Source organism: Atractosteus spatula, chromosome 5 (genome assembly GCF_055471065.1).
Source record: "Atractosteus spatula isolate fAtrSpa1 chromosome 5, fAtrSpa1.hap1, whole genome shotgun sequence".
Lineage (NCBI taxonomy): Eukaryota > Metazoa > Chordata > Actinopteri > Semionotiformes > Lepisosteidae > Atractosteus > Atractosteus spatula.
Window position 1 is genome coordinate 27357400 of NC_142710.1, and position 25322 is coordinate 27382721.

General features: G+C 41.5%; 1 protein-coding gene across 1 annotated transcript in view; it reads right to left on the bottom strand.

The window, feature by feature from the left end:
* The window catches only part of cdh23 (cadherin related 23), a 194283-nt gene that overhangs the window by 148470 nt on the left and 20491 nt on the right, over positions 1–25322 (bottom strand). The window contains exons 3-5 of the mRNA XM_088916036.1: positions 8166–8308; positions 6014–6061; positions 4898–4990 (exon numbers count right to left, since the gene is read on the bottom strand). Of these exons, the coding sequence (XP_088772162.1) occupies positions 4898–4990; positions 6014–6061; positions 8166–8308 (284 nt within the window). The remainder of the gene's footprint in view (positions 1–4897; positions 4991–6013; positions 6062–8165; positions 8309–25322) is intronic.

The window sequence follows — 25322 nt, forward strand, 5'->3', positions numbered from 1 at the left end:
AAGAACAATTGCAGCCTAACAGCCTGGAACTCATGTATGGGTGTGTTCTAATGAGCCTTGTATCAAGTTTTTGGTGATGAATGAATCAGACATCAGGCAGGAGTGTGTCTCTATACGTCCCAGCTCAGGCTTATATTGTTTTATCGGATGCTGTTATTTCAGGTTTCATAATTAAAATGTCAATTGTGGAGCTCTACGAGACAGGGAAGTATCTGCAACTGGAACTGCAGTAAGGGAAGAGGAGCCCTTATTTTGGCAATGGCGCTCTGATCAATGAGGAAAGTCCAGTGTCTGCAGATTGTTCTGTGACCGACAGAATGATGGAGTGATGGCATTCTGGTTTTACAAAGCAAGGCCATACAAGGTATTGCAATAAATGAGGCTGCTGAGGACATTAAAAAGCAGTGAACCAACAGTAGAGGTGGGATGTAAGACTTTCAGTACAGTATATCTTTCGGTTTTGCATATACAGAACCCTAGCTAAGTAAAAAGCCTTAAGAAAGAGATACTGTATATATGTACTCTATGAATGTGAAACAAAACCAGGCACAACGCAGAGCAGACAAACCTACTGCTAGCCTAGTGGGAAAACTGAACACTTACCCATGTTTACATTTGTATGAAGAATGTAAGCTTGCATTGCTGAGTTTTCTTCTGAAAATAACCCTGCCACATCTGTACACAGCTCCTGCATGACATGGTGATATGCCGCAAAATGCCAGGTACTGGCAGGAAAAATCACAAAAAGGTTCGACATCCCACTATACTTCTGAATCCATGGCAAAGATATTAACCTTCTGTGCAACCTCCTGCATTGGGCTCTGCATCAATCACAGACATACCATGCCTAAATACTTCTTACCGACGTGTTCATGTCTGCTTCATTTTGAGTTTTGTTCCTGTTGCTCTGCAGCTGTACTCTAAATATGCCGGGTTTGCTCATTTTGAGATATGAATGGTTTCCTCAGCCTGACATCACAGTATTCAAACAAAACAAAAAAAAATCACTTTTGGAGAGCAAAAGAAAACAACAAATCCAAAAACATAACATCTAGCCCCAACAAAACTATGTGCATCCTGTAACTCAGTACAGTGTGACTTGGTAAATAACATTGTCTTTTTGTATCAAGAGAGTATCAGACTTGTTCTTGCGCATGATCACGGTTTCACCTGTTAGTTCTACATGAATTAACAGTCCTCATATAGCTAGGACTGTGCACACCAGCTCTGAAGTGAAACTGCATCTGGGTCTGAGCAAACCAATGAAAAGAGGGACCTATTACATCACGTCAGCCCTCTACAGCGTTAGTGGAGGGAGTGAACTGTGGACTCCATACTGTACATTCACACTACTCCTGGACCACATGTGTCAAGCTATCCCACCGAGCACATTTCACGGTAATCAAACAAAACAAAACAAAATGCCTGAGTCAATTGTTAAAGGAAAAGAGATGGCAAAGAAGAGAGAAAAAGAGTGTAAGAAGGAGAGTGCAGGGGTGTTGTCAGAACATCCATGACAGGATTATTTTTCTCTCTCTCCTCTGCACTCTGGTTCTGTCCTATTGAAGATACTTCACCAGGAGACAGGCCAGCCTCCACAGAGCAGAAGTAGGGCAAGCTGCTCTCTAAACAGATTTTATTTTCCTTTGGTGGCTGTCGGTTGCTGAAATATTGTACTTTGAAGATTTTTTTTGTGGGGAGAAATTTTTTAACAAAAAATATATCTCTAAAACTTTAAAGCTTTTTTAAGCTTTCACCCAGTCTCATTTTTAACTACGCTCAGTTTCTACAAAGGAGCAACACCAGGAGTTCATCTGCAATGCCTCAGAGTCATCTTTCATGTGCACTATGCATTTTTGTATGGTTTACCATATTTTTGTTTTTCATTACTACATATTTATTGTTCTCCACAACACATATATTGTTCTGCTGTTATTATTCATTATGTTTGTAATGCTCTGTATATGCTGAGAGATCAGCATGAATAAGAATTCCAATGTACATGTACATATAGCAATAAACTCCTCTATTCTACTACTACTCTATTAGTATCCCCTAGTATGTCAAAGTATGAACAGTTTCTGGGGAGATCAGTCTGTCTGTGCACAGGGTGGGTTACACAGTACGTCCTAACATGAGAGTCCATTGCTGCTCCTGGTGGGTGTGAAGTACAGTAGAGGTATTATTTGACTAATACAATAGTTGCAAATAAACGTTTGTGGGTTTCGAAATCATTACAGTTGTACAGCCATTTTGCACGAGAATGTAATTGGTTATTGGTGGTCTGGCGTGTTAATTCCATCCCCAACTTCAAATCAGCACATTAGTCATTGTTTCTGTTTTGATTTGGTTGACTAGACTTTTGTAAATACCTTTTGCCTTTCCTGTGTACAGTATGTGTTATGTTTGATTGTCATTTGTAGATAAAATAATGGTTCAATGAGTGTGGGCATGTGAGGTATGAGAGAACATGAATAATAAAGAAGTAAGAGAATACAACAAAGTGGAGAAATCAAACAATCTGTAACATTTAATTCTGTATATTCATTTTCTCTGAGTTTGCAGATATGGTCTGCAATTATGTCTTGATCAGGCCGATACAATGGACTTTTTTTTCTTGTAGCACTTGATTACATCTAGATTTTGCTCTATGCTGATCAGCTGAACACTCTTCTTGTTCTTCTTTCACCTTCACCACTTTTGTCACCCTGAGCACTCATCATGTGGCTGTGCGGTTGAGCTGCCTGGCTCTTTCTAGAGAATACCACAATCAATCAAAAACCATGTCAAACTGAGCACAATAGTTGGAGGCTAGCCCTATTTTTAAAATTGTGTTGAATCACATTCATGTGGGTCAGAACTCTGTAAGTTTATCTGTCCACTTAAACTTTTCAGAAGTGTCTGAAGAATTTCATTCATAATTGTAGCCTCAATTCTACTAAATAAGCACGTAGTTATTAACTATTAACTAGGCACGTTCTTAACCCTATCCGTAAGACTAAACTGCACGTAGCAGGGCTGGCAGAGCAGTAGAGGGTTAACCCACCTCCTGTATTTAAGGGACAGTGAACCTGCACTAGTAACTAGTAAATGAGGGACAGGGGGAGACAGCAGCAGGATATGAGAATCCTGAAAGCTGGGAGACTTGTAGAGCTGTTACAGTTTTCAAGTGCACTTGTTGTAATACATATGCTACATCATTAAGTGAGCTGCGGTTTTGTACCAGCCATAGTTATCATAGTAAGGTCATGATTTTGTAAGATTTAAGGAATATGTTTTTTCTTAAACTGTATATTTAATTTAAGAGAAACAAACCTGCTGTGTTCAGATGTGTCAAAGTGACAAAAATAGTAAGCTTTTATAGGTTGAAAATATTTCTAAAGCACTAGTATCTATAAACCTATTATGAGTAATATACTGCTTTTTGTTTAACTACAACAGAAATATTTGTATTTAAATAATTAATTGGATTTTGTATATATTTTGCTGCAGTGAGCGTAATTAATGCAACATATAACCTGCAATATACACAGCAACTCTTGGAAAAATGTATAGATTAATAGACTGGAAACCTGTAATGAACTGCATGGGACTGAATTCTGTCTGTTTGCCTTACAACAGACAGATTCTAATCTGAAGACTGATTGTAATATACTGTACAGTGTCTGCTAATTGTAAAACAGTTAGATAAGATCACTTTATTGGCCATATACAATTTCTTATATTAGGAATTTGTCTTTTTCACATATCCCAACTTTCTCTCCGTGAGACACAGACAGGGAGAGAAGCTTGGGGTCAGAGCGCAGGGTCAGCCATTTAGACGGCGCCCCTGGAGCAGTTGGGGTTAAGGGCCTTGCTCAGAGGCCCAATGGAGTAGGATTCCTCTGCCAGCCACGGTACACGAACTGGCAACCTTCCAGCCACAGGCGCAGATCCTTAGCCACAGAGCCACTGCAGTGCCATATTAGAGGACTGCCATACAGTTGTAAGTATGTACCAGCAAATTACTGTACGACTATTTCCATAACAGATGAGAACTGCCTTGTTGTCATGTGTCTGTAAGTTACCTGATACCTTTACTGTTACTCTCATACTATTTGACAATTATTTCATATAGAAAAATGTTGAGGCTTTAGTTACTGTAAGTGAATCAGGGTTTGAGCTCAGTCTTGAGAGTCTGCTGGCTCAGCTCTGACAGCCTTGACTGATTGCTCCTAGAAAAGAGAACCTCATTCCCTCCCAAAGCTCCGCAGATGGAACCTGATCTCAGGTGACCTCTAATCAAGTTTCATTCCCTTATTCCCGGAATACACTGACTCTCGGAAACGGTGTCCAACTGAGTACTGGAAGAACCCCTTGAACCAAATCAGTTCAAGAAAAAACTGATAAAATATGAACTGAATTGAAAAAAAGAAGTCAGATACAGTACTTTGGGATGTACGTACTTAAAAACAGTTTAAAGCCATCATAGCAAGATTAGCGTAATGCAGCAAAATCAGCAAGCTTGACAATATTGTTTTTTCCAGAGCTATGGTTATGGATGCCTGCACCCCTGACGAAAAGATCCTGGAGTTCTTCTGTTTAAGGATACAGGCATGTACTGTATCTGCAGTCCTTTCCTACAATGAAAACCTTCTCCTATGAAGCTACAGTATAAAGAACCCACTGTTTTTTAAAAGAAGCACAAATCACCTAAACTGATACTATGAAAAAGGCCTTTACACCACAATAAACACAGAAGGGGACATTAAAACGCAGAAATGTACAACTAGCTTAATAGTACATTTCAAACTCAAGCTGGGTGAGAGAGAATGGAGCACTCTAGCAGAGATAGGCAGCATGAGTGAGAATGAGCAAGACAGCACGTCAGTGTGTCTGTAGGAGACTGTGCCTGTACCTCTGGGATCCTCACGCTGTACGGCTGGTTGTGGAAGGTGGGGGAATTGTCATTCACATCCCCCACTTGGATATTCACTGTCCCCTTAATGACCTGCAAACAGAGGGTCCACACTGTTTAACCATACAGGAAAAGATAAAGAGTTTACGAATCAAAACTCAGAGACAGACAAAATAAATGGCACACACTCTGCCCCTGGATAAAGCAGGTCTACACCCTCACATATGTGTACCTTTGTGTTTATACAGTAATTACTATAATACAGGACACACATATAATTTACTCACACTGTCGTAGAGTGTAAACACATCACTGAACACACATGGCATGGGCAAACTTAAAACCTATGCAGCCACCAGAAACAAGAAAAACCCACCCACACAGAACATACTGTATGCAGAGAAATAAAGAGAATGACACAGCCAAGGCAGAAAGCACCCCTGCAGCAGCAGTGCTGTGTACTGTATGTACAGTATATATACAGTGCCAGTTTCAGCTCATTTGCAAGCTTTCGAACAGCAGTAGTTTCTCACTGATTGATCCTGTTCACCCTACTGGCAGTAACACCTCACCTACACCCCCGGTGCCCTCTTAGCTGCTCTCCCAGAATCTACAGGCAGATGCAGACACCCACACTCACAATACACACACTCCTCCCAGCAGGAAAGAGAGCAATGCCTAAGAATGGATTAATCAGCACTTCACATTTTCACCTCACAAGCCAAGTAGAAATCTCCAAAAGAAAAGCACTGAATCCGAGAAGAAAATACCTCAGAGATTACTACTGTAATAAGCACAGTTATTCCATTAGTGCCCACTTCACAAAACCATAAAACAAATTGCTATCAAAAAAAGTTATTTTGAGCTCTTGCTGTAATGAATTAGACACAGAGCTTTAGTCATAAGATTGCTCTAGGCTTTCTTTGGTTTTGAAACTAGAGAAAATATTCCTTATGAATTCCCAAGCCTTATTTTATCTTTTAATTCAATTGTTTTCCAAGATTCTAAAAGCCTATACTGTATATTTAGTGTGTATGTATTAAATTACTCATTTAAGGGAACTTTTTTTGGCCATTTCATAAATATCATGAATGTATTTCCTTCTTCTGTACCTACCCCTTGGTTGTCACTGACAGAGAACTCCACCTGAAACTCAGATTTGGCCTGCAAGAATAAATGAAAAGACATGACATGATAAGGATGTGAAAAACTAAAAGAAATAGAGGATACCAGAAAACAGATAACAACATCCTGACTAAACTTGATTCCAATATGGAACACATCTACGGGTAAGTCAAAAGTAAATCTGAGGCTGACAACTTTGTTTTAACTTTTATAAAATGAAGCATTTGGGTTTTTTATTAGAAAGTTGTGTATGTAGAGTTTCCTTACTTCACTGAAGATTGAAATAAAGCAAAAAGCCTTCAGCAGCTCCTTTGCAAACACCTGAAAATTGATTTGATTTTTTTTGTTGTTGTTTTGTAAGTATAAACCAATGTGCCTCAGTTTTACAATGGAGAAACTCTGAGTGCAAGAACCTGGGCAATTTCCCTCGCAGCAGATAGAAATGAAGGACCTTCTCTTTAACAAAGCCTTATATTCATCAGCATTCTGCACACAGACAAAATTTCCACAAGAGGAAAATTTGCACTTCGACAGCAGATAAATGTTGCAGCTGAACATTTAGCAAACAGTGGTCGATAAGCCTACATGCAACTGAAGGTGAACCAAACAGCCTCCTGCCATCTGTAACCTCTTCTGTATCCCAATGCTCTCTCATTAGCGCTGAAGGCTTGTCATCTTAGGTTTGCAGCAGAATTGGTAACACAGTTGTGCCCTGAGGTATAATACCATGGGTTTCATAGAGTTCACAGCTCTTATCCGTATGTGTTCTTAAATAATTTATCCCATGACAGACTAAAGTTGTTCATTTAACGCAATTAAAAACGTATGCGTCCAAATCAAACAAAATGTTTTCTTGTGATGTCAGCACAAAAAACTGGAGGGGAATACATGTCTACAAAGGGTGTTCATGTTCAGGGTGTTCATGTTGGAGGATGTAGAGAATAACAGGACCATAAAGTAGGAGACTATCAGTGTAATCTGCATTCCCTGCACTTAGTCTCTCTGTTGCTTGAGAACAACACCTGCACAATAAAAGTGTTTTTGCTTTTCTAAAATAAACTTTTAAAACAACTCATTGGAACCTCCAATTAACATTTGATTGGACAGAAGCAATGAAAAATGTAAGAAATATAAACTTTAATTTAATTTAAACAAACTGGAAAATATAAAACATACTATTAGAATACGAATTTTAAAAAAGGTAGAAACCTCCAGATATAATTCTATGAATGGATTAGTCATTAGTTATATGAAGGGCAGCACTGTGATGCAGTGGTAAGCATTGCTGCTTCGCAGCTCTGAGGCCCAGGGTTCGATTCCTAGGGTGATGTACTGTATTTGCATTGAGTCTTTATGTTCTCCCTGTGTTTGTATGGGCCTCCTCCCACAGTCCAGTGACATACTGTACTAGTATGTTAATTGGTTTTGTATAAAATTGGGCCTGGTGTGAGTGTGTGTGTTTGTGTCTGTCATCTGATGGACTAGTGTTCCATGCAGGGTGTATCTTGAAGATGGATGGATTATGATTATGATTCCATCAAACCAGTTTTCCACATTGCCTGTATCTCACCATAAAATAGGTCCACTCTGGTTAAAACAGACTTGAAAACATAAGAACATAATTAAGGTTATAAATGAGAGGAGACTTTTTATTGAAATAAGCCAGGGAATCAGCTTCAAAAACATGGCTGGTAGCTTGTTCTAGACTCCCATATTATGAACACTGATACACTGTCACACAGTGTAAACTGGGCCCTGAAAAGTTTACCATGGTGACTTTGGATTCGTTTTTATTTTCTTCATGGTGTTCCTTGCATTTCAGCTTAAATTGGCTTCTCTGTGCTGTAAAATTCTGACCATACTTCAGTTGGCTATCACTACGCTAGACTATGCTATTACCATAGGAAATGTTCATATGTTAAATACTGGTAGTGTACCTCTTTTATGAGCATTAACTCTGGCAAACCACATTACTGTCAAGTGAAGTTAAAGCACAAAGTCATTGTGACAAGCAAGATAATGAAATGCAGAGGAAAGCCAGAGCAAATGTGCAAAACTGTCTAGCAAAATGTGTCAGGTTAAACTCTATTTAGGAGGCTTAAACAGTGTTCTCTAAGCAACACAGTCTCCTGCCTTCTCGTACCTCACGGTCCAGGGGCTGTCTCAGCCAGACCACGCCTGTGTTGCTCTCCACAGCAAAGTAGCGCATGGCCTCCTCACCCACAACGCCAAAGACCAGCGGCTCGTTGTCAGGGTCCCGCGCCAGCAGCTGCGTCACGGAGGCACCTAAGAGGGGAGACAAGGTTTGTAATGTATACTAGGGCTCTAAACCTATATGTCATCAAGTTAATTACTGTGCTGGCTTCCAGCTGAAGCCTCACTGAAGAGGTGAAAGAGCTTGGCTTTGAACATAGTTCAGCAATATTGAGTGTATCACCTTGACCCAGAAGTTGAACAGCAGCAAATGAACAGCAAGAGCACAACAGAGTCAACACAAATACACCCACATGTGGTAGCTTGGTGTAGCATCTCAAATGGACAAAAAATAAGTCAGTAATGACACAGTGAAGCTACAAACCCTATACCTGTACACCTCTTAGAGATGTTCAAATTCGCCAAAGTAAGGATGGTTTCTTGGCATGGTGGGTTTGGCAATCATTTTGGATGAGACAATGAGGGACTGGAAAAGAGATGACAAACCAAACCTGGAATCATACTGCATAGTCTGTAATGATCGTGCTCAGGTGAGTGCCATTTCCAGCTCCAGTAACACTGCTGCAGGTGGGCAATCAGCAAATCAATCACCCATTCTGCCCGTTTCAGTGACAACACCATCAGAGAGGGTATCACTGCCACCAGCACTTACTTGATTACTAGGAGGGTATTTCTTCCCTTTTTGCCAACTTTGGAGCGTGCGGTCTAAGCTGTGGCATGGTGAGCTGCCATTTTGTTTCCCCTGTGCTTGAGCGTGTTCCCATTCCAGCTTGACTCTCTGCTTTGTTTATTCAACACTGACTCCTGGATCTCCGTTCGGCTTTGCTTTGTCTCCCTGTGCTTCACTTGGACTGCCAGACTCCTGTATGTTTCTTTAACATGTGGACCTCTCGCCTGCCTGACTATCCCCTTGGGCTTTCCCTGTCTGCACCTTGCCTGTTGCCTCCACAGCTGCATGCCTGCAGCTAAGTGACATCTGTCTGGCTGCACAGCAGCGTCTCACTGGCTTGCCTCACCTGCTCCACCTCCTTGATCTGCCTGCCTGCTGACGCCTGCAGCTTTGCTGTCTCACACTACATTCACTGAGCTCAGCACCAGCCTTGTCCAACATGGACCACTGCCCCCTTCAGGTGGGTTTAATGGTCAATTACAATAGCCTGCATTAGCCTTGCTCATGGTCTAATAGCATGAGTATACAAGTACTGTGGGAAAACTAGTTACTTGCAAGGTGTTTGGGAATATTTGTGTTTATTTTAATTCCGCATGGTTCTGTACTCTCTGTTGGGTTTGGATGGAATTTCTGTTGAAATGCTGGTCTTTGAGACACAAAATTTATTTAAGTATTAAGTAAACCTGTAGGGCTGTGAATGGGCAAGATTTTTTTCTTATTTGTCTAAATCATATTTCCAAACAGGATACCTCTCCTCAACATGACTGTGTGCAGCAGATTGGTCAGAGGTACAGTATGTGTTGACCTCTTTTATCTCAACCTTAATGACTGCACTATGAGAGAAAACACTGTGTATTTCAACGTTTTGGCATGAGCAAAGAGGATTCAGCTCATTCAAACCTTAATTCTCTGCTCCCTTCCAGGCAGTTTAACTGACTTCACCACGTCCCACCTCTGCTCCCTCTTTGCCTCTTTCCCACTCTGTGGCTTATTATGTGAAAAGGGCCTCCATCTCTCAGCCCTTAACCTGCCTCACTCAGGCTGTCTCAGTGCATGATGTCCTTGGGTCCTGCAGTCCATGCTTGTTTTGAAATCTCAAATACTATTCTCTTTTCCTGTTCCCCTCAAGGTTTTTCCATTTCTTCACAACAGAAAAAAATTAGTTTTACCGTCAGCTCTTTCTTTTCTGACAACCAAGGCAATTAGAGAGTGCAGCAAATTAAACAGGAATGATTTATGTCACAGTGAGACCTTAGAAGCTCTTGGCTTCACTGCTGGAGGCTACATAGTAGAATGGACCCCTGCTCTACTTGCTCTCCCAGTGAGCGACCCAGCCCTGAAGCCATCAAGACCACAACAAGCACTCTGGTCAATCATACCCACACTGGATTCCAGTGCCCATGCATAAGTCAAGCCAGAATGTCCAATACATTTTTTTATGACAGCTTACGCCACCCCTTCCCCCAACCTGTTCATCTTACAAAGAAAATAAGGACACTTTGAGCTAATATTGCATCGATGAGAACACTTTAATTAGTTTCTTGTCTGTAGTTCTAGAGACAAGAAAGCAATTTGTTCAGGAAGGCAAAGACTTTGGGATCAAAGTGAAGAAGAACACATAACATTATCCTTCACCCCTAACTGTTGCTTCCAGACATGCTGTATAGCCTGTAGTGTACATGTGGAGCTTAAAGCAGAGGTTGCACTTGTTTAGCTGAGCCCTTAGCTCTACATCAGACACTGTGCAGTATGTATCACTAACTGCTACAGCTGACTGAATGCTGCCCAGTTTTAAATTATAGGTGGTTCACTGCTGAACTGAATTCATTTTAAAGTGCTGCAAAGATCGTGTAAAGTGTATGCAAGGGTCTGAGTGCAGCGTGCAGGTCTGAGTATTGAGAACACCAGCTCTGCAAGGGAGAAGAGTGTGACAAAGACCTCTAGACTGCATTTCTGCTGCCTTCAAGAAAACAAAATCAGCATGTCTCCCAGCCTGATACCTGTGTGTGAATGCAGCCCCCACTGGGTGCCAGGAGAACTAGCCTGAAGAGGTCAATGTAGGAGAGGGAAGCCAGCAGCCAGGCTCCACTGGGGGAAAAGCAGTGAGTCCTCCCCACTCCTTCTGCCCCTCTGTCAGCTGTTTACACCTCTGTCAGTGCCGGAGGACAGAGCCTCCTCATGCTGACAGGATGGTCAGCAGTGCCTAACAGTCTAGTGAAAATCAGATGAAGATTTTGATTCATTTTTAAAATCAATTCCCCTTCCTTTATAACCAGTGTACATTTTAATTCCAGCTTCATTTTTTTTTTCACAAAGCAGGCTTTATTGAGCAACATATACAGGTTTTGGTCATCTTCTTACAAGACTGAATAGGACAAGAATATATTTTGTTCTTGAAAAAAAAATATTTTAAAGGAATTTAAGCTCTGACATCTAGGACAGAGGGAAATTCAAACATGGCCCAAAGGGTACGTTCAGTCTCAATAACGAAACAAAGGTTTGAATTACAAGTGGAAACCAAAGATAGGCTCATAAAGCAGCTCTGAACAAGTGTTAAAAGTGAGGATTACTATCCGTTGTGTGCTCATATGATACAAATTGTCAAAAACAGGTTTGAGAACTAAGAACATATTTTTTAAAATAAAAGTTATTTAATAACAATGAGCAGAAATTGAAGAGGAAGAAAAGTCATTGGTCACAATCAAGATGGGGTAGGGGGGCATCTACAATCATCCTACAGAAACAATGTGGATAGCAACAATTTCACACATTAATTGATTTCTCACTAGAGCTGCATGTCAATGACATTGTGAAGAAATGGGTGATTAACACTTAAAAACTGAAGGACAGCCACAAGGATTTGTATTGATTAGTCATCTTAGTCTCTGAGGTAAAAAAAATCAAAAATAAACTTGTTCACCTGGTAAAGGAGGACATGAATTCTTCATCTACAGTAGGTTTCAGGTCTTATTTACTGATCATATGTTCCACAATGTTTTTAATTAACATACAGATGTTTTAATTCACTGTGTGCCTGGAATAACTGGAATCATGTCTTTTTAGATTGACAGTACTGAGGAGTCCAGACAGTCAGAGGTTCTGTATGTTAGTCTGATAAGTGAAATCATGACACTTCACACACTGTTACTCTCTACAGGACAGCCCTATGTCCAGGTGAAATACAGCATGTAGACTGTCTAGGAGAACCCTATTTTTCATAAGAAGCAAGTTTAAAGTATAATGTATAAGGTAAATAAGAGAAAGTTCAAAGTCTCCAGCATACTGTATAACTAACATATAAATAGCAATTGCAAATGCTGAAGAAATTGGCCAATAAAAAAGGCACAGGGAGACAGAGATCAGGAGAAGGAATACGTACATCCTTAATCAGCTACGTCACTATCTAATACACTCTGTTCAGATGATAATGCAAACCAGATGGCTGAGTAATGGTGGTAATAACATCACTGAGCCCTGCCATTCAGTAGCAGAGAGCGGGCAGAAACATTATCACTGCAGTAATTATAGAACAATGTTACCGCCATCCACAGCAGAGCACACTGATTCCACATGGATTGTTATGTTGTTCTTGGAATGTGATTAAGATCTTCAATTCCAACTGCAATGTGCCACAGTTACTGAGTTGTTAAACCGTAATAACATTCAGGCAATTAAATTAAACCCAATTAGTTATCATGGACTTTTAATGATGTTACAGTGCATGCATAATGTGATTACAGAGATTTTAATTATACGTAGGTATGCTGCAGTTTATACCTGAAATTCCTCACCTATTCACACAAAGCCTTGAAGGTTTTATACCTGTAACATGGTTTATGTATGTTTAACACATTATAAAACACACTGTGCACTGGCTAAATGACTTACACCATCATACACACTAAGTGGATACTTAATTTATTGGTAGAAGTAGAAGTAGCAGTACTACAAAAAAGCTGTGTGCTTTACCTATCCTTCAGAAGAGGACAGCATGGTTTCATGTTGAACGGGCAAGAGTTCTGTATCTTAAATGTAGCTGTTCCCTCAAATTTCTCATCTACATGGATGTAATCAGAGACAATTTAACACTGACTTCACTCTGGGGGTTGTACATAAGCCAGCACTGGATATTAGACATTTTGACCATGATATTCATGTCATTTTATACTTCTTTCAAAGCAATGTGAATCAATTTACACAAACAGTAACATGAGGTTGAAGTGATTTAATTTGTTGGAAGCTTATCCATAAAGTATTCAAAAGCCTGCAGGTCATATGACCTGAAATTCAGGAAATTTCATGTGATTAAATGTTCTCATTCACCTGCTTCTTGGAAAAAAAGTCAAGCTTTGACAATATGGCAGACAGCATGTTCCACTCTTTCACAAGTCTTTTTCCTGTGTCTTGTGTTTCATTGTTTATTCTCAGGAATTATTTTGGTAGGATTTATCAATGCCTTTTTAAATATTAAATACTTGATTAGGTTTTATTGTAGTTTTCTTTGCTCAAGACTAAAAAGCACCATGTAATAAGTCTTTAATTTTGTCAGGCATGGTAACAGAGAAATTACAATTCTGTTTTCTGTGCTTATGGTGAGGTCAAAATACACTCAAAGAAAATGTTAATGGACACCACAGCTGCAAAAAACATCTAAACTAACACTGAAGTAATGTTATGCAGTTGACTTTATTACACATTATTACAGCAGTTATTGATTATGACTTGTAGAAGAGAAGATCTACGCAACTTCAACAGGCAAATGATTAATAAAGATTCACAAAAAGTAGTGTTCATATATTTACTTGGAAAAATTAGGACCAACTCCATTTTTTCCTCAAGAAAGAATTAAAAATAGCCTTATTGATTTTAAATCCGTACTCATTCGAGAGCGCTATAAGGTTTTTATTCTTGTGTCAGACTAAATATATAGTACAGTTTAGGCCAATTAGGTAAAGAAACCATTACAGCACAAATGGAGAACAGGCCACATTTGTCAGAGAAAACAAAATGAAGGATGTAGTCATGAATTGTAATAAAACTGAAGCAAGCTACAAGCATGGTTAAAACGTCTGGTGTAGAATTAACTCTTTCTGCCTACTAGTGATGTTAGAAACCTTACTCTGGTAATTCATTAAACACCATCAACGCAAAAAACTGGATTTGATATCTGCTTGTTTACATTGTATTAACACTAAGAGGGGAATTAAGAATGCCTTTAAGGTTAACGTGTGTGCACTGCATGGCAGAATGGAATAAATGGCCCAATGCCATGTGAACTCTTGCTCATGGAGGTGATAGAATTTCAGCTGACAGCCCCCAAGATAGACTCTGCACATGGAAAGCATAAAAAAGATCTAGAGAGATATTTATCAATAAGTGCCTGAAACAAAATGTTAGATTTTGTAATCTAGTTTCTTAATTGCAGGTTACTGTTCAATATAAAGTAAGTAGCCCAATTAATGTTTAAGGCATAAATGCACATAAATATATTTTTTTGTGGTAAACTTTGTTGTAATCTCTTCATGCTCAGTATTTCTCTTTTTCAATGTCTTGTCTGTCATTTTGAGTTCAAGTCTACGTGGGTCATATTTTCACTGTTCTATTAATCAATAGTGTTTTGCAACTTCAATACAATATTATACAACAGGATTGAATTAGAGACAACATCCAATTAGAGACAACATCCTGTGCACGCAGCGCAAGACTGTTGAACACCTTCTTGAGGATCAGCCTGGCCAGGTGGCCACATGGCTCCCCTCAGGCATCCCATTGTCCTGCACCTGCCACACAGCCTGTTAGCACTTATTGAGAGTCTGTGCCCAACACAAAATGCATACTGGTGCACTGAAGTGCGCAACTATCCCAAGTCTGCCAGAAAGGTTACCAGCGCAACATGTGAAACCAAAAGCATTTCTCATCCACTTTTAATTGGACACAGAATAGCTTGCAGCTTTCATTCATCATCTGTGAGGCAGGCCAGCTAATTACTCAGGCAGTGAAGCTGCAGAAGCCCCCACAGATTTCTGGGGGCATCGACAGAGTGAAAAATGTGCTATTCTCTCCCTCCCCATGCTACCCACACTGACCCTCCCATTGCACACTAACGTACTTACAGCCAAGTACAGTCATACATGCATGTCCACCCAGGCACACTCACACAGGCACACACCAGGCATAGAAGAATATAGCTTACTGATACTGCAGTGCAACAGTGCAAATAATTCTACTCCCGAGTTTTATACCCATACATTTTTTATTAATACATGTATATTGCATTTCTGATTTTAAAAAGTCACACTAATTAATTACACGATTGATGATCCCTTTTGCTGTTTCTAATGAGATTTATGCAAATCCAGCTGTTTTCAACACGAGCTATAATTTGGCAGAAGACGGTACAAATTAAGCATTTTACTACCTATCCATTAATAACATTTTTTCTGTATCAAAAAGAAATAATGTAAAGAAATGCTGAAACTGTGAGCAGGTGAGTGCAGTGTGTTTGTGTTAAAATTAGACGAGGTATTGCAGCTATGCCAGGGTCTGCAGTGTGTTTCTGTTCCAGGGCTGTGTAGGCAGTGGAGAGCAGGTTAAACGCGATGCAGATTTTTCATCAACAGAAACAAGAAGCCAATGTTGAGTAGTATCTTTTCCTTGCAGGACAGATGGGAAATGTACTTTCATAAATAATCAGAGGTGCAAAGTGTTATAAATCAGTCACGATATTATTCTCCCAGAACAACAAAAAAAAGTTTTTAAGACTAAAAAGATGCACTGTGAAAGTTAAAACACAGACTGCTGGCAGAGAGAAGTGATTTCTTTTTATTTTCACAGTCTTCATTTCACAATGGTACCTTTGGTACTGTACATTCATTTATAGTACATCTCAGCAAACCGTTCTAAGACAGGGAGGATGAATCTCCACAATTGTGTTTGTTTCTTAATTTTCCTGCCTAATGAAACGATTAGTACAGTAGGTGTTTGTATACCTGTGTGAGTATCAGAAGCGGTGTGTGTGGCCCTTCTCTGTGCCGGATTGTGTATGTCTGGTTATCTGTGCAGCAAAAGCACCCAGCCTCCTGATAAATGATGCCATTTAGCAGAAAGTGATGCTGGTATTACTGTTATGAATGATACAACAGTGCACATTAAAAGACTAGTCCTCTCCTTTCAAACCCCAGTCTCCCTGTCTCATCTATAGCCCCCTCCTTTTTTACAAGAATGATGTGCAGTGTGATTAATTTGTCATTCAGTTTTTGGCGCATTTTGAAGACTTTCTCTGCCATTGTGAAAGGGTGCTGCTTTTGGGCTGGAGCCAGGGTGTGCAGTGGGTGGGAGGTGGAGGCGAAGTGCATTTGTCCCACCAAAAATCATAACACAATCATAACTGTTATTGAAACAAGCACTGAAACTCGGTCTTTGCACTAAAATATCAGCTGGTAAAAAATACATGGAAAGGCCAAAAGGAAGTAGTGATGGAGGAGTCCAATATTTATACCACTGTTGTTTCACATTTTAAATCTGACAGAGCTTTGTACTGTAGATAGCGGTGGTTAATGTTGGATTTCATGACTCAGCAATGATGAAAGTCAGATTTAAATTTCTTTTCTTCAAACCCGCCTCAAAGGTAGAAAAATTCACCTCAGAAGTTGCTCCAAGATCCAGACGTTTCTTCTGTCATATATTAATTATACTGCAGAAGCGCCACTCTGTGGCAGTCCAAGTTTACTAAGCATTTGTTTCAAGTCAGTCCTGAAGCAGATGCATAATTAAAACACACAAAACAACAACCACCTTAATTTAACTTCCAAAATGTTTTGCTCCAGAGCATAAATGGCCCAGTTATACTCATCTATTAAAGAAATAATTTTTCTTTGTCCTGTTTATATGGAATAAATAGCGGAAACAGGAACTCAGAAGAAGACTCCACAGGCACATACAGTAGTAACTGTTGGGCATGTGGGAGCAGAGAATCAGCAGTAAAGGAAAATAAATTCAAGACTTACAGTAAGTAACAGAGGGGAAAAAAAGAGATCTGCCTTGAAGCATACCAGTACAGACAGGCAAGTCACAGCTGGGCCTGAAGATGGACGACATAATAAATGGGATGCTGAGGTTATTTTATTTTTTTATGCCTTTTTTAAACACCAGTACAAGTGTGTTAAATCAGGGCTGAGCGGACGTGAATAGCCAGGGAATCAATAAAGTGCCGTGCTGGTGGGTCTCTCGAGGCAAAACGCTCCACTTTATTGATGTTGCTACAACCTTTTGCTCCTTTGTTGATTCAAAGAAATCAACTCGCAGACGAATGGGGAGATTTAGTGCCACTATCACATCCCTGCGAAGACGCGGAAGGCCTGTGGGCACAGAGTGGGGCCCAGAGAAAAAGGCACAGTCAGGGGAGGGGGTTGGTGCCTTTTTAACGAGTTTGCACAGATGGATTATAACTCTGTGTCACTGTGGAAGTGGCTGTGCTGCCTCGACAGAATCACAGCCCCACAGAGCTCTTCTGTTAGAGCGATTGTGAATTCAAACCTGGAGACACCACACAATTAAATGTCAAAACATGAAATGCATTCGGTTTCACAATCAATACAGATATGTGTCATGACACACTGCCATAGAAGTCTGTAATGAGCAACAATACTTCTTCAGGAGACAGGTTGAGCACAATTTGAAGGAACTTTTTTTTATGGCTGCAAGAGACAACTCTGATGTACATTTTCAAAAAATATGGTTTATCTCAACAGTTATTTCAAATTAATTTCAGGTAATAAGGACATAATTGACACTTGGCACAGTTCCACACAATGAGCTATTAATGCACCAAAAAGATTTACAAAACACGTTGTGGACACTTGATGTTATTGTACAGATCCATTATTTTTAGGGTTATTCGTTTATTAGTGTATTCATGGCTTGTGTCTTCTGTGTCAGAGCCACTACATTATTTGGTAAATTCTATATTTGTTTCTCGTGATAACAAAAACTAAGAAACAGATTATGAAGGATATAAAAACAATATTATAGCTGTAGAATTTATTACTGGTTTATTTTGCTTTAGAAACTTACTAAAATAAGTCATTTGTACCCTACATACTGTATACAGTACAAATGTTTTGGAAAGGGGGGTAGTGAAAAGACTGCAAAATATTCAGTATATTCCAACCTGAGACTTTTGTTTCTAGACTTCTCTTCCCTCCTCCCTTTTTCTGGTAGGCTATAAGCTCAGTTAATGTGGAAAACCAAGAAAACCAATGAGATTAATTAGATAATTGATGTCATTAATAAAATGTAGAGTAACAGTTTCTACTCCATTAACACTTTGCTAATTAAAATCTAAATTAAAGTTAGACTTTATTCCCAATATAATGTTTATTGTCACAGCTTATGTGATGGCATACTGCATTGTTTTTTACCTTTATTAAAGATTTATATCCTTTCAGCTTCCTCACACTAGCAATGCTTATAGCCTTGCCCTGTCATTCACAATTAAGCAATACATCATGTTTTCTGGGGGGGGGGGGGGTTATTGTTTATCTTCTTTGTCTTTACACAGATTTATTCTTGTTTGCTAACCTGATGTTTCCTACAAGATCAACCTTCTCCTGTAGTTTTTTTAGTTAACTGGGGATTATTGCCTGTGTCAACACATAGAAGCAAAGTCTCTCCTGATTTATTCCTCAGATAATAAAGGGAACTTTACTATACCTCTGATCCATTTTCAACTAGGGGAAGGATGAGGAAAATGCAGAGTTCCGCAAAGCATGCCCTGTCAATCCATCTGCTGTTTCTAATGCTCCAAAGTCCTTCATACTGTACTGTAAGACCTACTGGCATTGTCCAGACTCAAACTGGCAGTCTCGTGACTATAAGGTCCAACCTGAATTTACTGCATAAGTCACGACTCACTTTTCTCAACTTCCAAGATGTGTAATATCTAAAAGCACATGGACATTAGGGGCGGAGCGGTGGCTCTGTAGCTAAGGATCTGCGCCTGTGACTGGAAGGTTGCCAGTTCAAATCCCGCAGCCGGAAGAGGAATCCTACCCTGTTGGGCCCCTGAACAAGCCCCTTAACCCCAACTGCTCCAGGGGTGCCATACAATGGCTGACCCTGCGCTCTGACCCCAAGCTTCTCTCCTTGTCTGTGTCTCATGGAGAAAAGCTGGGGTATGTGAAAAGACAAATTCCTAATGCAAGAAATTGTATAGGTATAATAAAGAAACATTACATTATTATTATTATTATACATTTAATATATAAGAATTCTAACTCAGAATTACAAGTTCACAGCTTAGAAATGTAGGATGTACAGTAGGAATCCAAATGAGTGCTAAAAACTAAGTTAGAGGATTTGTCCGGTTAGGGTGTGTTGCCTGTGTCTGTACTGCAGCTGGCACAGAAGAGGAGTTTTCAGCTCAGTCAAGCAGGCAGCAGCAGGCTGGTCAAAACGTACAGAACTGTGATGAAGTATAGCAGAGGGATGGGTGCAATATCCAATCTGGAGAGATGCAGAAAGCCAACATAGGCTGGGAGGGTAAAGCAATGAAAGTGTCAGGTAGCAGAGTTTCTGGTTTTTGTCTTAATGAGTTTTTTCATCTGATCAGAGAGAAAAGGAGCAAAGATTTCAGCCAGTACATACAGCAGCAGTGCATTACTGCATGTTATAAACAGACCGCTGAACGTCCTTCCCAGAAATACACTCCACTCTACCACTGGGCATTAATAAAGTCATGGTGGGACACTGCACAGATGACGGATGGAGCTCCCACCCCACTCTAAGTGACTCCTGTGTTTCACAACACACACGATGATAGACCTTGAGAGTGTGTAGAGTGTGTACAGTATATTAATTCTGGAGATTTATGGCTAAATCTGTCACGGATGGTAAAGCTCACTTCCCAAATAAGCTGCCTGAAGGTCGTTTTCTTAGTGATAAGTGCTGAGGAAAAGCATTTTTTATTTTTAAAGCAAGAGTAGGTAAATAAAAAACACTTTCGTTTAAAAAATACCACCACTGCACCAGGATTAGCTAAACAGAGGAAAGTCAAGTAACTGTGTTGCAGAAGAGTTTGTGCATGAATTTGGGCATGGAAGTCCAGGCAGTCTCATTGCTCAAAGACCCAAATCTGCTACTTGCCCTTGCCTGGTGTTAAATACTTAGCCGGGACTGACTTCATCTTCCTCATGTGGGGCTACTCAGCACCTTTCTCAAAGAATTATAGTGACATGTAACAACAGCCATGTGACTCAACCGCAGAGCTATCTGAGAGCACTAACAGCAAGCAATTTCCATCAAATCCACTGAGCTCTTTGCTTGCCATGGAACTGGAGAAAGACATATATTTTTAAAGCAATCTGATTCCACTTGCAACCTGTGCCATTAGGAGTGGTTACGTTGCCACAAAAATGAAATACCTACTGCCATTCATCTGCGTGGCCCTGTCTGCTATTGTCACTGAAACAAAGGGATTCAGTTGCTCAGCTGTTGAGTTACAAACATTTCTATCAGAGGAGACTCAGCCTGAGACCGGCTCCCTCCCAGCACAAACTTCATTGCCTCATTGTGGCCTGACCCACTGGGTCAGCCATTACTTACTGCACAGGGGGAACAAAAGCATCAGAGATAATAGCATTGCTTTTCATGTTAGGCTTCACACTGAGCAAATAAATGTGCTTGTCAGTGATCTCCTCTTAGTTAAGTGCATGGGATTTCAATAATGTGTTGCTAGATCAAACCACAAACAACTGTCATTCAGTAGAAAAGGCTCGTCTTTTGAAAATGCAATGCCACACACATCTAGGGGGCAATAAAATATCTACTTCTTTAATATGGCAAGGATAATGCAGTGTCACAATCCTCAATCACTCCAGCATCCACACTGCTGTTCTGGAATGATAATGCAGCAGCTAATCACACAGTAGAGCTTATTGTAACTTTTCCAGAGCTCTGGTGAACCAATGATGCAGAGAGCTGTTGTGTTGTTATGCTTTGGTGACATTAGCAGTACCTTCAATAAGAAATTTTAGATTTCACAGTTGATCCCTGGTTGCGTTCCCCTTTTTTTGAGCACAACCATACAAGAGCAGAGTGCAATTGGAGAACTCGATACTTATATCACGAGCCAAAACGAAGATGCCCACAACCTGTGGATTTTTCCTTTGTGTTCGGATGAAATTTCACGAATGATTTACAGTGCTGTGAAATAAAAGTGACCTCTTAATATAATTATGGGAATTAAAGTTTCTTACCATAATACCTTTGTTTAATCGAAACCAGCATTTTCTTAAATAATCAATAGGCTTAACACTTACAATTCAGGGTAGCACGGTAGTATAGTGGTCAGCATTGCTGCCTTGCAGCGCTGGGGCCCTTTGTTTGGTTTTTGACCTGTGTTGCTGTCGGCATGGAGATTGTATGTTCTCCCCATGTGTGTGTGGGTTGGGTTGTCTCTAGGTGTTTCCTCCCGTAGTCCAAAGACATACTAATTGGTTAATTGGGTTCTGGGAATATTAGCCTTGGTGTGAATATATGTCTTTGTGTGTGCCCTAAGATGGACTGGTGTCGTGGTCCTTTATCCCATCTTGGGCCCATTCCTTGCAGGGATAGGCTCTGTCTCCCACACGATCTTGAATGGGACAAAATGCAATTCACAACTGGTGACACACTGAAGCTTAGCAGGTGTGAGCCTGGGCAGTACCTGGATGTGAGACTTGCTGGGAATAACTAAGGTTGCTGCTGGAAGAGGTGTTAGTGGGGCCAGCAGGGGGCGCTCACCCTGTGGTCTGTGTGGGTCCTAATGCCCCAGTATAGTGATGGGGACACTATACTGTAAACAGGCACTGTCCTTTGGATGAGACGTAAAACCGAGGTCCTGACTCTCTGTGGTCATTAAAAATCCCGGGGCGTTTCTCGAAAAGAGTAGGGGTGTAACCCTGGCATCCTGACCAAATTTCCCATTGGCCTTTACCAACCATTATTACCTCCTAATAATCCCCATCTATGAATTGACTTCATAATTCTGTTCTCTTCCCCACTGATAGCTGGTGTGTAGTGAGTTTACTGGTGCACTATGGCTGCCGTTACATCATCCAGGTAGGGCTGCACATTGGTGGTGGTGGAGGGGAGTCCCTATTACCTGTAAAGCGCTTTGAGTGGAGTGTCCAGAAAAGTGCTATATACAGTAAGTGTAAGGAATTATTATTATTAAAATGGCTAGAAAATGATTGGACGGATTTACAGTTTAATGTCTTTTGAGAAACAATGGTGTATAAAGTATAAAAAGAATCAGTGTAGGTCAAATAATAAGTTAACCCCTAGTTTTCTTAGATCAATTAAGGCGGTCATTGAAATCAGGGGGTTAAATAATTGGATGACAAGTAAACAAGGACTGAATTTAGGTAGCCCTGTCTTACATCATGTTCAAAACCTTTATGAGTTTGGTCTTCATCATACAGGTTAGTGGAAATACATCATGCCAAGATCGAAAGTGATTTCAGGGAAAAGAGTAGCTGAAGCTCATCAGTCTGAAGAGGGTTATAAAACCATTATTGAATATTAGGGGCTCCATCTGCCCACTGTCAGATAAATATTCTACAAATGGAAAATCACTGTGACTCTACCCAAAACCAGTTACCCCACCAAGATCTCCCCAAGAGTAGCTCTACCCAATGAACTGGCTGTCTTTTCATCTCCCCAAGATCATCTCGAGAAATCTAAGGTTCTGCAGGCCGCTTTCGCTGCAGATAATGTCTGTTAATGCCTCAGCCACCAGGTAAAGACTGAATGTGAATGGCTTTCGTGAAAGGAAAGCCAGGAAAAAAAACATACTGTAACTCTAAAATGAGCATTGTCCCCAGTCTCAAATTCATCAAAGAGCACCTAGACAATCCTCAGGACTACTGGAAGAAAACTCTCTGGACAAGCAAATCAATGGTTGAACTTTTTGGCCTCAATGAGAAAGTTTTGTGTGGTGAAAATCAAGCACCCTCCTTCTAACAGAAGAACCTCATCACAACCAAGATGGTGTGAGTATCATGGTCTGGGGCTGCTTTACTGCTTCGGGGACTGGTCCGCTTCCCTTCATTTATGGAAACATTAATTTGCTGTTGTAGCAGCAAATTCTAGAGAAGAATGTCAATCCATCCATTTATCAGCTGATGCTGAACCAAAAGTGCAGCAAGACAATGATCATAAACATAAATCTTCAAAAGAAAGGTACATTAGAAGAACCTTTGAATTTTTGACTGGCTAAGTTAAAGACCTATCCCCGTTGAAATGACCTGAAGCGATCTGTTCACACAAGGAAACCCTCAAATGTCACTGATTTGAAGCTGTTCTGTGAGGAAGAATAGGAATGGGTCACATTTCCTTAAGGTTGATGTGAAAAACTGTTACACGAAATGTCCAAATAATGTTCAAAGAAATGCCACCAATTAATGGAGTTTTTAATGAAAGTTCGGGAGGAATGAAGGCAGCCGCGCTCATTCGACACAGCTGCCGCAATTCTCACTAATCCTGACGTAAGCAACCGGTCTCCATAAATATCAAATGTCACTCTCTCCTCTTCCTCGTTCGTTTTCTGCATGGTTTGTCTTCGCCTAGCTCGAATCCGTGCTCCCTTCTCATGGATCTACAAATCCGCCGCTCCGATGAAGACCTTTTTGCAGCGCAGGAGACTCTCCTACCCTTCTCGTCCAGTCCACCCCCCACAGCTCCCCTCACCTCCGTCTCATCGCCTCCTTCAGCCGCCATGCCACATCAGCACCGCTCATCTTCCAGCCAGTCCTCACAAGATCCAACTCCTCGCCGAAGACTGCGTTCCGCCGTCGTAGTCCCTCTCTCATTACAAACCCAGCCTCCCCGTTCCTCCACGGCAAAATCTCCAAATAACCCCCGCTTCTCTCGAGGATGTCCCTGCCGCCGCGCTTCACGCACATCGGTTCCCCCTTCTCCTGGATCATCCCTCGCGACTTCCAACCGGACCGTAGCAAGCCTCCAGAGGATACTTTGAAAACACGGCGTCCATTTTAAAAGAAACGCTTCCAAAAAAAAAAAAAAGCTTGTTTTCCCTGTACTTAACCGCAGTCTACACAAGGAAACATCAACTCCCCAGCTTCCCCCGGCGCCCTCTGATGACATCACCCGCGCTGCCGCCACTCATCCCAACGTGAGGACCCCGAGGCTGCCCGCGCCTCTGCCTGTCGCATCTTCTGTCTTGTCTTGTCCTGATATGTCCGTGTCTGTCTCTTCCCCCAAGCAATCCATCCCTCTGCTGAACAACTGCACCCAGCCTCCTGCCCTAATCTCCTTGCTGCCGAGTCTAAGGCCCCAGGCTCACGCCCCCCCCCCTTCTCCGCTTAATCTAATTTCTGCACTCTCCTCTGTCTCTACCTCCGGCGTCCAACACGGCTCAAGCTCCGCCAGCTTGGTGCCTTCGGCCCCGGTTTCTTTTCTTTCGGCCCCCGCTGCTGTCTCCACGGCCCGAAGGCCAGCTAGTAAACGACCCCCAGCTCAGCCAGCAGGCGGCCCCTACCCTCCCCCACCCCCTGGCGTCCAAGACGACTCGGCAGCCTCCTCAGTCCTTAACGCAGCCTTCGCCCCTGCTTCATTTCCTCAACAGTCTTCAGCTTCCATATCCCAAGCCACCGAGCTTCAGGCCCCAGATCCGTCAAACCCCTCCTACCACAATCTGCTTTCCGCTCTTCTTCCCTCTTCATCTTCTCCCTTCCCCGGCATCCACCACGGCATCCGTCATCCCATGCCTTCAGCCCTGGATTCCAATCTCCCCTTTACTAAGGACTTTCCTCTCCGAACAGCCGTTCCTCTCCCAGCTCCTCCTAACGCACTAAAGTTTAGTCCTCCTCCCATCCCCTTTTCACTCCGGCAGCAAATTCTGAGGCGGACGCCAATCTAGCTCACCTTCTCTCTTCCTCCACTTGCAACTCCGATCCTAGAACAGCCGACCGCGGCTCGATTTCCGTTACTCTCAAATCTTCTGACCCTCACTCTGCTTCAGTCCTTCGAATTTTCGACTTCTGCTTGGCTTTCAGCATTTTCCACGACATCACGTGCTCCGCCTTTCCCCAACGTCGTCAGGAACTCGACGATTACATGCACAGCATCCCCGATCTATCTGTCCTCTTCGAGGGCTCCCTGTTCTACGATTACCATAAGCAGTTCTTGGCCGAGGCCGCTGCCCGCCTACTCCAATGGAACCAGCACACCTACCGGGGAGCCCTTGACATTGAGCTTTACTGCCGCACTTTCACCGGTGTCCAAGCTCTTTCCTGCGACTTCTGTTCCTCTTGGACACATTCATCAAATCTTTGCCCAGATACTGTCCGCAAGCCCAACCCTGACTCCGCCCCTTCTCCCCCACAGCATCTATTCTCCCGCCAGGTTCTTCAAACC